Consider the following 12,159-nt stretch of genomic DNA (forward strand, 5'->3'; position numbering starts at 1 on the left):
TGTTAATTTGTTATTTTTTTTGTTAATTTTACTATTCCTTTGTGTTGTATAAAAGCAAAAATTTGTTTTCCAGGTGCAGAAATTGAGCGTAGATCGCGATGGGACCGCTGGGGGTTGATGAGGGGAAAAAGAGACAAGACGGTTTCCCAACCAGACATCCCAGCTTCCATTGCCAGAGAGAATGGCTCTCTCCGCTCTCGCCAGTACACGCCTCTAACTTCCGGTATGTCATTTTATGCATTTCACAGTAACTTGTGCACAAAAGGAGACACCTATTTCATTACATTCAGACCTGTTTTACAGATTTACATGAATGATAAATGAATCAATTATGCATATGGATTTGCTTTGGCACAGCTGTGGGAGATAAATTATAGTGCCTGACTAGCTAATCTTTTTTTCTGAATCTCTCAACAATTAGACTTCCCTCCTGTGTTCCATATCAAACTAAGGGACCACGTTCTCTTGGAGGGAGATCCCGTCACTCTCAGCTGCCTCCCTGCTGGCAGTCCTCACCCACGCATCTCATGGATGAAAGGTCTGATTCAAATTGAAATATAAGCTTATGTGGGACTAAAGATAATATAATCTGACATAAATGGAGTGCAATATCCTTAACCGAATATACTGAATATAAAATAACTTTACAATAATTGTAAGTGTATTATCTCAGTGCAGTAGAGGTTTTGTTCCCTATATTGGCTTCATGTTGTATCTGTAGAAATGAGTTCTTTCACATTATACCGTCTCAGCCAATATGGAGTACTAAAAAAAAATTATTATACGCATATATTTCTTGGTATATTGTTTTTTAAAAGTATCTGTGCTGCCCTAAACCATTATTCTAGGTGCATTAATAGCAATTGTGCTGACAAAAGGAAACCTATTTATTTTTTGACTATATATAGAAAGATCTCTTTTTCACCTCAAAGTAAATGTCACCTCAAAGTAATGTCACCAAAGTCAGAGTCTTAAATGTCAAAATTAACATTAGAGCACACCAGGTTGTGGCTTTGAGATTATGATTTTGAAACAAGTTAAAGTTCCCAGTTTAACATTTTTTGTTTTTCAACTTTGTGTATTGTCAGATAAGAAGCCACTTGAGATCGACCCAAGAATGAACATGATATCCTGCCCTGACGGGAGACAGCTGCTGATGATTATGAAGACCACCAAGAAGGATGCAGGGCTTTATGAATGTGTGGCTTCAAATGCAATGGCTTCTGTCACCAGCTCATGCATTGTGTCTCTTGCTCGTAAGTTTCATACAAGAACAATCAGAAAGAAAGCTAATGAGAAAGTCTGGCTGATAGGGAAGGAGAATAGATGGTTTAATGAGAAATAGATTGAGAAACCAAACAGAATTTTAGATGTTATCCACGGCCATTAAATATTCTGCTGGGGAAAGTTTATGTATAAATTGCAGCAATGCATAATTAAACAAGAATGATCATCAATGCACTAGTAAAACTCAAAACTTGCTGACAATTTCTGACATACTCTCTCTCAAACTTGATGTGTTACGGAAAATGAATGAAATATATCATTGAAAAGGAATGTGATCAGGTCATTTTGTTTACAGAGAAGCACTGTTAGTGTTAAAACCCCTTAAAAGAGAAATAAGAAGAGAATGGCTACAGTGTTCTCAGAAAAGTAAAGTCTATAACAGAGATGAAAGTGGGACACTTTCAGAACAGTTAAATTTATTTTTTAAGAGTTAGTGCATAACTCATCACAGCAAGACACAGGAAGGAGCTCTTTTAGCCTTGAGAAACAGAAATGCCATTGGCTTTTTACCATTGTGAGCAGGCTAATGCACTGCTTATCGTTGTGCAAAGCTATTTTCCTCTAGAACAGCAGGCAATAAATTATTCACTCCTTTTTGTGGTTCACAAAGCTGATTAATATGGAAAGGTGACTTGCTAGCAGAGGTGCGAATATTATGTAGTTGCTGTACCTGGTCTTTGTTTTCTTTCTTTCTTTCTTTCTTACGTTAATATCTGAAATGTGGATATCATAATAATAACCCTTTATCTGCAAAATTCCATGGTAAACGAGATGTGGAAAATCATGTGACTTTCCATATCAAATATAAAATTTTCTCTTGATGTTCATCATTTGTGAGTGCGGTTCCTATTCAGTTTGCACTAAAGTTAGAATCCTACATTTACTTTTTTTCCCCTTGTTTTTAAAAGAAGTATCTTATGATCAATAAAACAGTAACATTAGCAAAACTAAATTTTTTAGCAGCCATTACTCCACTTTTTAGAGTCACTTGATCCTTCAGAATTCATTCTAATATGCTGTTTTTGCATTTAAGAAACAGTATTATCATATGTTTTATGTAACTTTATACATTTCTTTACTGTCTTTCTTGATAGGTTTGATGCCATCGCTAAATAAAGTATTATTTAAAGTATAAATACATTTCTAAAAAATGATTTAAACCAAATATTTGAATGTTTTTTTTCAGAAGACATATCAACCAAGAGAATTTCTAGTAGTAAACACTTATTATTATTTTGTAGGTCTGCCTAATAGTCCTGGGACTCCTGAGGTGCCTCAGAAGTATAAAAACACAGCTCTGGTGGTATGGAGACCCTCAGACACTACAGCACCATGCACCTACTCTCTGGAGAGGAAGACAGAGGGTTAGTGGACAGCATTCTTTGATTATTTAAAGCGAGATTCATAAAGTATACTGTTGAAACGATTTTCAGTTATGTTTTGTCCAAATGTAAAAAATAAATTAATGTGGAGGAGAATGTAGATGAAAGATTGTTATTATTTTTTCAGCTCTACTGCCCTCTTTTGGAAAGGATGAGTGTTGCAACCGATTCTTATTCTTTACAAGTAACAATGCAATATTTATTTTCGTAGGCGAGACTAACTGGCTGATAGTAGCCACCGGTGTGGCTGACTGTTACTACAATGTCACGGACCTTCCGACTGGTGCCGCATACAGGTTCAGAGTGGCCTGTGTGAACAAGGCTGGCCAGGGACCTTACAGCAGTCTGTCTGAAAAAATCATTCTGGACTCAACAGGTGCACAGAAGCTTTTACCTACACCATGCTTCTTAACAATTTTGTGCTGTCAGCAGCCAATAATTTACTAAACGAAGCCATTTTTACTTTTTACCCATATTTAATGCATTTTTGGGTTATAGTGCTATCAGAGTATTTACATTTTAAAATATGTTAAAATAGAAAATGTCATTACACATGTTACATACCACTGTAATAACGATAAATTATGCATAATTACATGCAAGTAACCCTAAGCCAAACCCTAACCATATAGTAAGTTCATATAGTTAATTAATATTACTCAGTACTTTAATTACACTGTAACAAGTGCATCTTAAAATATGTGCAAATTATAAAGTGTAAATAATAATATTTCATAATATTACTGTTTTTACTGTATTTTTTATCAAATAAATACCACCTTAAATGAGACTTTATTTAAAAGCATTCAATAAATTTGTACACACTTTTTAGCAGTGGCGTAATGTAACTTTGAACGAAACTTATGCATCTCTGCATCTTCGTTTTTCAAATTCAAAGTGTTTTCAACAGCACCCCAAAAGTCCAGTGGAACAGTTGTTGTCAAAACGCTTTCATCAGCTCCGGCTCCTGCCCCTTCAGTGGTAACATCCAGCATGACTCTACCTGCAATGAAGCCTGCTGCTGTTAAGCAGGCTGCAGCACCAACGGCGACTTCAGCGCCCTCTACAGTCCAGCCGGTAAAGCCTGTGTCTCCTCCCGCTGCACCTGCATCGACTACGACACCTTCCCCTGCCGCCCTTTCCCCGAGTCATCGCATTGTGCCTGACATCCGAACTCCATCCCCTACTGCTCCTACCACAGCTAAAGCTAAGACTACTCTCAACATCACTATGGCCAAACCCTCCCCAGCTTCCCCTGCAGCTCAGGCTCCTCCTGCCAAACCCTCACCGCCCGTGATTCTGCCCAAACCTCAGACCCCTGTGAATGTGGTCTCCCCTCCGTCTCAAACTCCTCCGGTGTCCCCGCCCCCTCTGGTCTCCCCTCCGCCCTCTATTGGCAAGCCTATCTCCTCAGTGCCCATGTATGTCCCGACCACCACCACCACCACAGCACATGTGACCCCAGTCACCCCAAACACGCCTTCTCCCTCTCTGTCACCCCCCGTGGTGTTAGTTACAAGTCTGAGTCCCGTAGGGGAGGGTACTGGCACACCCAATCGTACGACTCCAAGCGGAAGAGCCACTCCTTCTGGACGCATCACTCCTACAGGGCGAAGGACCCCTATAGGAAAACCTGGAGACTCGACTCTTAGACAGGGAGTCCCACAGAAACCGTACACATTCATGGATGAGAAAGCAAGGTACATGTGCAATGCAATGAAATGTGGTTTTACATTGTCACAAAATTACGTTTTATTAAATCAACATTAAATAATAAATTCAAAATAACACCAAATACAAAAGGAGCTGTAAGTAATCCGTATGATATCATAACATGATAAACTATACTAGAACAATTTTTAATAATTGGCCATTATCGTAATGTAAATCAGCTTTTGTTTTAATAACTGTTCCAAGTTTTCTTGATGGCTATTTATTTATTTTACTTGTATTTAATTTCATATTTATATTTTATTACTTATAGTTTAGTTTATTTTCATTTATTTAAATTTTATTTTATTTTGCATAAATGCATATTTTATTTTATTATGTTATAGTTGTGAATAAACATATTTATTCACTTTTATTCACTTTTCTTTCCTGGGAACTTAAGCAAGATAAGACAAGCCAAAGGGTGAAAAACACTTACTACCTTTTATTTTTTAAGAATACACTTAATTTGGACACTTAAGCCAAATTTCAATGTTTTTAGACTTTATTACAGAAAATCAAGTGATATTTATTTAAGGAAATATCAACACTTACTTTGATTATTTTTACACATTGTATATATTTATAATTTTTATAAGTTTTTGTTGTTGTTGTTGTTTGCTTGTTTTTTTGTTTGTTTTTTTTACCAGTGACTTACCTGTAAAAATGTTAAGGAAGATCAACTGGTATAAAACACTTAGTAGTCAGGTGCATCTTTTATACAGTGGCCTTTAGCCTTAAAGAACACTTATTTTGAACACTTCAGCCACATTTAAAATCGCATTAATGTTTTTAGACTTTATTACAGAATATCAAGTGATATTTATTCATTTACTTAAGGAAATAGCAACACTTTTCATGCAAATAATTGTAATTTTTTTTTTCTTTATTATGAGACAAATAAATGGTCAACACTGCCCTTGACAGCCATTGATCCCCTTGCATTTTCTTCACCACAGAGGTCGTTTTGGTGTGATCAGAGAGTGTCGGGAAAACGCCACCGGTAATCTGTACATGGCCAAGATTGTGCCGTATGAGCCTGAGAGCAAGCAGGCTGTGTTACAAGAGTACGACATACTAAAGTCCCTCCACCACGAGAAGGTCATGGCTCTGCATGAGGCCTACGTCACCCCACGCTACCTAGTGCTCATCTCTGAGTGCTGCTCAGGGAAAGAGCTGCTCTATAGTCTGATTGACAGGTCAGAGACTGCTGAGTACTTGTCTTTGTACTTAAATCATTGCTTTTCAATCCTTTCCTAACAGTGCATTGCATGGTACTACACAAACACTTGGCTTGATTGTGGATAGAGTGTGGGTTATGTGTACGGTGTTTGGAGACAGAGCTATAAGAAGTATTGAACTGTGTCAAGCCAAAAACATACTAAAGTTAAAATAAAAAGGTTATATTTGACTGCACATTCTGTCAGAAAATTGTTGTTTACTTTATGTACGAGTTGTTCGAAACTCTTTGAATTTCTTTCTTCTGCTGAACATAAAGGATGATATTTAGAAGAATGTGTTCAACCAAACGTTTTTTGGTCCCCATTGACTTCCAGTATAATTTTTTCCATACTATGGAAGTCAGTAGGCATCACTTTCTTCACAATGTCGTCTTTTTATGAGTAGATGATGACAGAATTAAAATCATTTAAAATACCAAAATAATCTTTTTGGTAACACTTTATTTTGATAGCCCACTTAGTACACTGTGTGCTTGATTTTTTTTCACGCTTTATTTTCATGGGTCCACAACATACTGAAAGTATATTTTAAAAGTATACGTCAACTTATTTTACTTTAACGGTGTATTTGCTCTGAGGGTTAATAGACAGATAGTTGATTAGTTGAAATGTATTAATGTAAATGATAAAAGAACATTATTTTCAAATCTCCACCAACATGAATACATCTGTGGTTGGGATGTTCCTATCATTTTCTATCTTTCTAGGTTCCGATACTCCGAGGACGACGTGGTGGCGTATGTTGTACAGATACTTCAGGGTCTGGACTACCTGCACAGCCGAAGAATCCTGCATCTGGATATCAAACCAGACAATATCATCGTCACTTACATGAATGTTGTTAAGATTATTGATTTTGGTAGTGCACAGACCTTCAATCCACTATTCCTGAAGCAGTTCTCCCCAGCCATTGGAACACTGGATTATATGTGTAAGACCATTTTTTTTAAATGCCACATAACACTTTATTTAGTTATGTGTTGTTTTCCTATGGTATTCCCTTATCATTTCATATTTTATTTATGTATTCATTATAAGTAATTGTGCATTTCTCCACGCTTACTAATGTGTTTTAATCTCTGCTGATTACCGAAAGCTCCTGAGATGTTGAAAGGAGATGTGGTGGGTCCACCGGCTGATATCTGGAGCATTGGCATATTGACTTATATCATGTGAGTGCTGCTTTGATTGTTGACTTTTAAATCTCGTGAAAGTGGGAGCATTTGTATTGTTACAATTTGTGTGCTCTCTTGGTATTCCAGAAGCTCTCTGGAGCTTCTGAGCTGTCAGTGACGGTGATTATGTTTGACATGAACGCTACTCTAGTGTTTAACTCAAAGCCTCTGTCATGCCGCACACCATTCAGGCTCAGCGGGAGACTGCCGTTTACAGAGAATGACCCTGCTGAGACAGAGGCCAGAATTCAGGCAGCCAAGTTTGACCTCAGTAAGCTCTACCAAAATGTGTCCCAAAGTGCCTCTCTGTTCCTCAAGAAGATCCTGTGCAGCTACCCTTGGTGAGTCAGACAGTGCTTTAACAAATAATATTTATCCGGGCTATGTGGGTAAATCTCAAGATACCCATTTAATCTGAAATCAAAAGGAAGACATGTTATTTTGTGTAGTGAAAAGAAGTTTGTTTTAGATAATTAAATTGGCTTTGTATTATGTGACTGTATATTTTTTATAATTTAACAAATTTACCTTCAGAGTTCTAATAAACATAATTTGAAAAAAATCATTATAGTAATGCACAAAAATAATTTTATTTACATGTTACATTACATATACAGAGTTGGACACTTATTATTTTGCTAATATTAATAATAATAATTGTGTTGCTGTATTATTTCATACTCATTTTAATAATAATAATAATAATAAAACTGTTATCACCAAACAGTAACATGTAACTACAGCTGAGGATCTAACTGGAATGAGACCATATTGATTTTCTTTTTTATGAGTATGTAATAACATAATAACAGAAATTTCATCCCTTTACAATAAAAAACATTCTTTAAATAATATATATGTATATTTGACCCATATATATATATATATATATATATATATATATATATACTCCATCACTTGCCTTAATGTCATGCATGTCATATGTATAATGCCACAAAAATATATACTTTTTTATTTTTACAGCCAAACTGACAAAAACATAATTGTAATTTTTTTTAAATATTTGTACATCATAGCAATCTTGGTTGTTCTTTTTATATAAACTTATTTCAGAAAAATTCTAAAACATATCAAAATGTTGTCAGTTGACTCATTATCGTTTTATGATTTCTGGTTGCACCTCCTAGGATCTAAATAGAATCACCGCCGTCATTGATAAATATAGTACTTTCTAAACATTCTGTTGCTTTATCATCTAATTATATTTTCAAATGTATTATTCATTCGTTATTTATTCTGCTTGTTGTAATGCTCGTGGCACCTTTGACATTGTAGTCATCTTGCATTCAGTGTGGGTCAGATCTGACTCATGTATTTGCGCACGGTGTGTTTCAGGGCCCGTCCTACAATCAAGGACTGCTTTAACAACTCCTGGCTGCAGGACGCTTATCTAATGAGACTGCGCAGACAGACTCTCACGTTCACCACCACACGCCTCAAGGAGTTCCTGGAGCAGCAGCAGCAGGTCAGGGCCGAGGTGGCAACAAAGCACAAAGTCCTTCTACGTTCCTACCAGAGCGGCCCACAAACCCCATCCACCCCCTCAACACCCGGCACCCCTGCAGCGCCCATCTCTCAGTGAGCTCCAGAGAGATGAGAGACGGCTCTGGGGTTCTCCAGGAATAAAGGACAGAGAGAGACACAGCCTCAGGACATCCCAGCCCCTCTAAGCCTAGGGGGCCGGTTAACGTGTGGTGTGTGTGTGTGTTAGCAGATCAAGCACAGGGGACGAGAAAAAAAACACACACGCTCACACAAAACCTCTCGTCCACAAGCGTAATGGATTTCAGTGCATTTACCTCCGTTAGCCAGCATGCACAGTGCAGTCGTGTCTTTGTCCAGGAAGATGTCCTCACTTTAAGCTCTCCCGTGCAACACTTTTTTTCGTACGACTTTTTGACGAACCTGTTTTAGCGAACGGTCAGGAACTTTGGACCCGTCGTGGTTGAGAAGAGTGACTGTATTTCATATACAAACATCAAGAAGAAAGCGATCTAGTTCATCCCTTGACGCAAAAAATGTCATGTCAATGTGTATTTTTTTGTGGTGTCTTCCAATTGTGAACCAGGGCCTTGAGATTTGTGGAAAATGGTGTAAAATTTGTGGAAAATTGATCTTTTTTGAACTAGTTTTTATGGCATAAGTAATACTTTTATTACAGCTAGTTGTTATACTGTAGTGATTATCGATATATATGAAAACTATTGACTGAAATCATCAGACGAGATGCTTTTTGTCTTTTACTGAAGTGTTTTGATCTAAAGTGGAATGATTTTATTGTAATACCGAAAGGCCTCGCAGCTTTAGGGAGCGAGCGGCTTTTTGCAGGAATTCCCATCGCATCGAAGCACATACGGTTTGGCTTTCCCTGACACCTAACAAATTCAACTTTTGATATGTTGCAGTCTTCGTGTAACACCAGGAATGTATTGTATATTGCAGATTTCAGTGCATACCGTAGCATACGCATGCGTACAAATTCCTCTTCATGGCGTATGGTTTTGAGAGAAAACTCAGTCCCTGTGAACACAAGAGAACGGTAGAACGGCCAAAGTTGTCTTTATTTAGAGACCAGCCGGATCTGGAATGGTCTCAGAAAGTGCCATTTTTTTTTCTGAAGGGATGTGTTAGCTGCTGCAGTGAAAGTTTATGAAAATCTTTAATATATCAGTTGAAAGTTATTGCTGTACGATTAATTTATTTCCCTTTAAATGAGAGTTTTATGGTTTTATGACTTTATGGTCAAAAGAGTATTGTTATTTTCGCTCTATTAAAAAATTATCTCATTTAGATCTAAATAATACAATATATATATAAACCATATTAAGATTTATTTATATAATATATTAAATATATTGTCCACAAAAAAAATCTGAGATTTTTAAGTTATCCGTGCACAAATGTAGATTTTTGTCTATAAATCTTACGAATCCAAAAAGCGTATTTAATTTTTTTGAAGCCTATAAATGGGCGTCGATCTTGATTTGATTTTATTCTAAACACCATTGTATTGCTTACATAATTTATATCATTTGCATCCTGTTTGGTGAACGTAGAGTCAAGGAGTCAAAGCTTGTTTTGTTCTTTTTTTTTTTGTTTACTTTTGTTTAGTTAATTTATCTAATAGCGATTAAAATGAGCGATTAACGTCCACAAAAAACCATATCAATCATATTCACTATACAGCAAACAAACGTACAAGCTGCTAAGCGAAGTAAGAGAAGTGAAAAAAGCCTCACTCGTGGAAAACCTACAGAACACAAATTGGACTTTTGTATAGTGAATGTGAGTTTCGAGTTATGCTAGACTCGGGAATATTACTTTGTGAGTTTTAAAACGATTTTTACAGTTTATATCGCGATCGTGGAACGACACAGCAAAGTCCTCATTGTTTTAACACAGTCTTATTGTGTCCTCATTTGTCCACGGACCGCAAGTGATCACCTTTGACCTTCTATCACAAACCTAAATATTGACTTGGTTAAAAATAACTGTTTGCTTAGTGTTTTATTGCAGTACTTACTATAAGGTTCAGTGCAAACTCTCTTCTGTTTTCCATCACTTTGCATAAATGCTAACACTGCGTTTGTTCTTCTATCCGATTTGTATATTATTTGTTCTAACTCGGGTTATTCAAATTGATCGTGCTTATAGTTTCAAATATGTTACGGTGGCGAGATCTAAAACCGAGAAGAAATGGAATCACAATAAAGAGGAACGAATTTGGACTCAATATGTGAATAAGGTTTTATATTCTTTCATTTTGTGTGTGTGTGTGTGTGTGTGTGTGTGTGTGTGTTCACTACTCTTTCAGTCATGCCGAGCAACCCTTTAATGTGAAACTAAATCAAGCTTTTCTGGAATGAATTATGTTGCACTACAACAGTGACGATGTGGAGATAACATGAATGTTTTACAGTAGAATGAAGAGTGTGTATATGTCGAAAACATTACTTTTCATGAATAAAATCAGCTGTCAGCAATACTAAACAGACTTCCAGTCATTTTGGTGTCTCTGAGTGCATCTGATGGTCTAAATGTTCGAAATTCAACCAGACTGTGTTCAGTTATGATCCATAAACGAAATGAATAAATTAATGTTTACTTACAAAACTTTTTTTTTACACACTTTTAACACGCTAGCTGACCAAAACAGCGGTATTCAATATAAAAAATGTCATTCGGAAAACTAAATATTTTTTTTAAGCTTCTCTCGTTTAAAAAAAATCCATCTCCAGTCTGTCACAAATGTTGAAACGTAGCTTGAAATGACATTTTTCACAATTACAAATATGCTTCTAATAGAGAACGCATCAGTCTACACGGCTACATCCTGGATGCACTTTGACCACGACTGACCCTCGAGTCTAAGAGGCAGCTATCCGCATTCATCTTCATAGCGAGTGCACAGTGAGTCACAGTCGCGTATAGATGGAGCTCTATTTAATGCTGTGTGCCTCAGCTGAATGTAACAGCTGACCTTTGATTTGTCGTTTGTATGAATGTGCGCCATTGTCTGTTCTGTCTAAATCGAGGATAGAGCCGCAACGAAAAGGGCCCTCTAATGTGTGTCTGCGAGCCAGACTAGAAAAGACTTGTCAAAGGCTAGAAAACAGCTCAAGTACGGACCCAAGTACCATTACGTTTTCAAGGATGCTGATGTTGAGGATCCTCATGTGTGAAGCCACCGAGTTCTTGATGGCCAGATCAGATACGCAACGTCTAACGTCTCATGCTGACCTCCAAATCACTAAGGAAGTGCTTGACTTGTCAGCTGATAAGTGTTACACGGAAAATACTGAAAAGATCCTTTAATGGGTTTTATTTTTGCCTTGACGTGTCCGTTTCTCATATTATTACTCTTGAGGGAAGTGTAACATCCTCTGAGCAGACAAACAGACAGACACAGATCCTCTTGTCTTGCGGTTTATATACTTCAGATCATGGCCTTTGTCTTCAATGAACAGCAGACAGTGATTCTTCTATGTCACTAGCTAAAATAAAGGGCTTGCTGAAGACTTTGCTTTACCCTGTAAACTTCAGCCTGCTGGATCATACTGGCCCGTAAATTACCAACATGATCGAATCTTTGCTGAAAAACCTACATGGCTCCTCCTCTGACTGATACTGATACTCCTCAGACTTTTTTCCCCCGTAAATGTAGGAATAGCTTTCACATTGGAGATACAGAGCCAAAACTAATATTTATACAATTTATGTAAGTAGTCAGCTTAATTATTATGAAGTATTTATATTTATTTTCTGTAACTACTTTTATGCATAAAGCATATGCATGGGTACATTAATATCCATGATGTTTTTGAACATTAGGGTCGTTATAAC

The 12,159-nt window shown here is 36.9% G+C and overlaps 1 protein-coding gene across 7 annotated transcripts in view; it reads left to right on the forward strand.

Moving 5' to 3' along the window:
- Window positions 1-10,806, forward strand: part of spegb (striated muscle enriched protein kinase b) — a 73,998-nt gene extending 63,192 nt beyond the window's left edge. For 6 of the 7 annotated variants that reach the window (XM_043248200.1, XM_043248202.1, XM_043248203.1 and 3 more), the window contains 11 exons: window positions 74-223; window positions 422-538; window positions 1,089-1,256; window positions 2,529-2,651; window positions 2,881-3,045; window positions 3,568-4,369; window positions 5,339-5,578; window positions 6,328-6,551; window positions 6,717-6,792; window positions 6,987-7,136; window positions 8,152-10,806. In XM_043248200.1, coding sequence (XP_043104135.1) covers window positions 74-223; window positions 422-538; window positions 1,089-1,256; window positions 2,529-2,651; window positions 2,881-3,045; window positions 3,568-4,369; window positions 5,339-5,578; window positions 6,328-6,551; window positions 6,717-6,792; window positions 6,987-7,136; window positions 8,152-8,398 — 2,462 coding nt within the window. In that variant the 3' untranslated portion in view covers window positions 8,399-10,806. The remainder of the gene's footprint in view (window positions 1-73; window positions 224-421; window positions 539-1,088; window positions 1,257-2,528; window positions 2,652-2,880; window positions 3,046-3,567; window positions 4,370-5,338; window positions 5,579-6,327; window positions 6,552-6,716; window positions 6,793-6,986; window positions 7,137-8,151) is intronic. The other variant, XM_043248201.1, reaches the window with a different exon arrangement.
- The last annotated feature ends 1,353 nt before the right edge of the window (window positions 10,807-12,159 follow it).

This window comes from Puntigrus tetrazona, chromosome 9 (genome assembly GCF_018831695.1).
Source record: "Puntigrus tetrazona isolate hp1 chromosome 9, ASM1883169v1, whole genome shotgun sequence".
Classification (NCBI taxonomy): domain Eukaryota; kingdom Metazoa; phylum Chordata; class Actinopteri; order Cypriniformes; family Cyprinidae; genus Puntigrus; species Puntigrus tetrazona.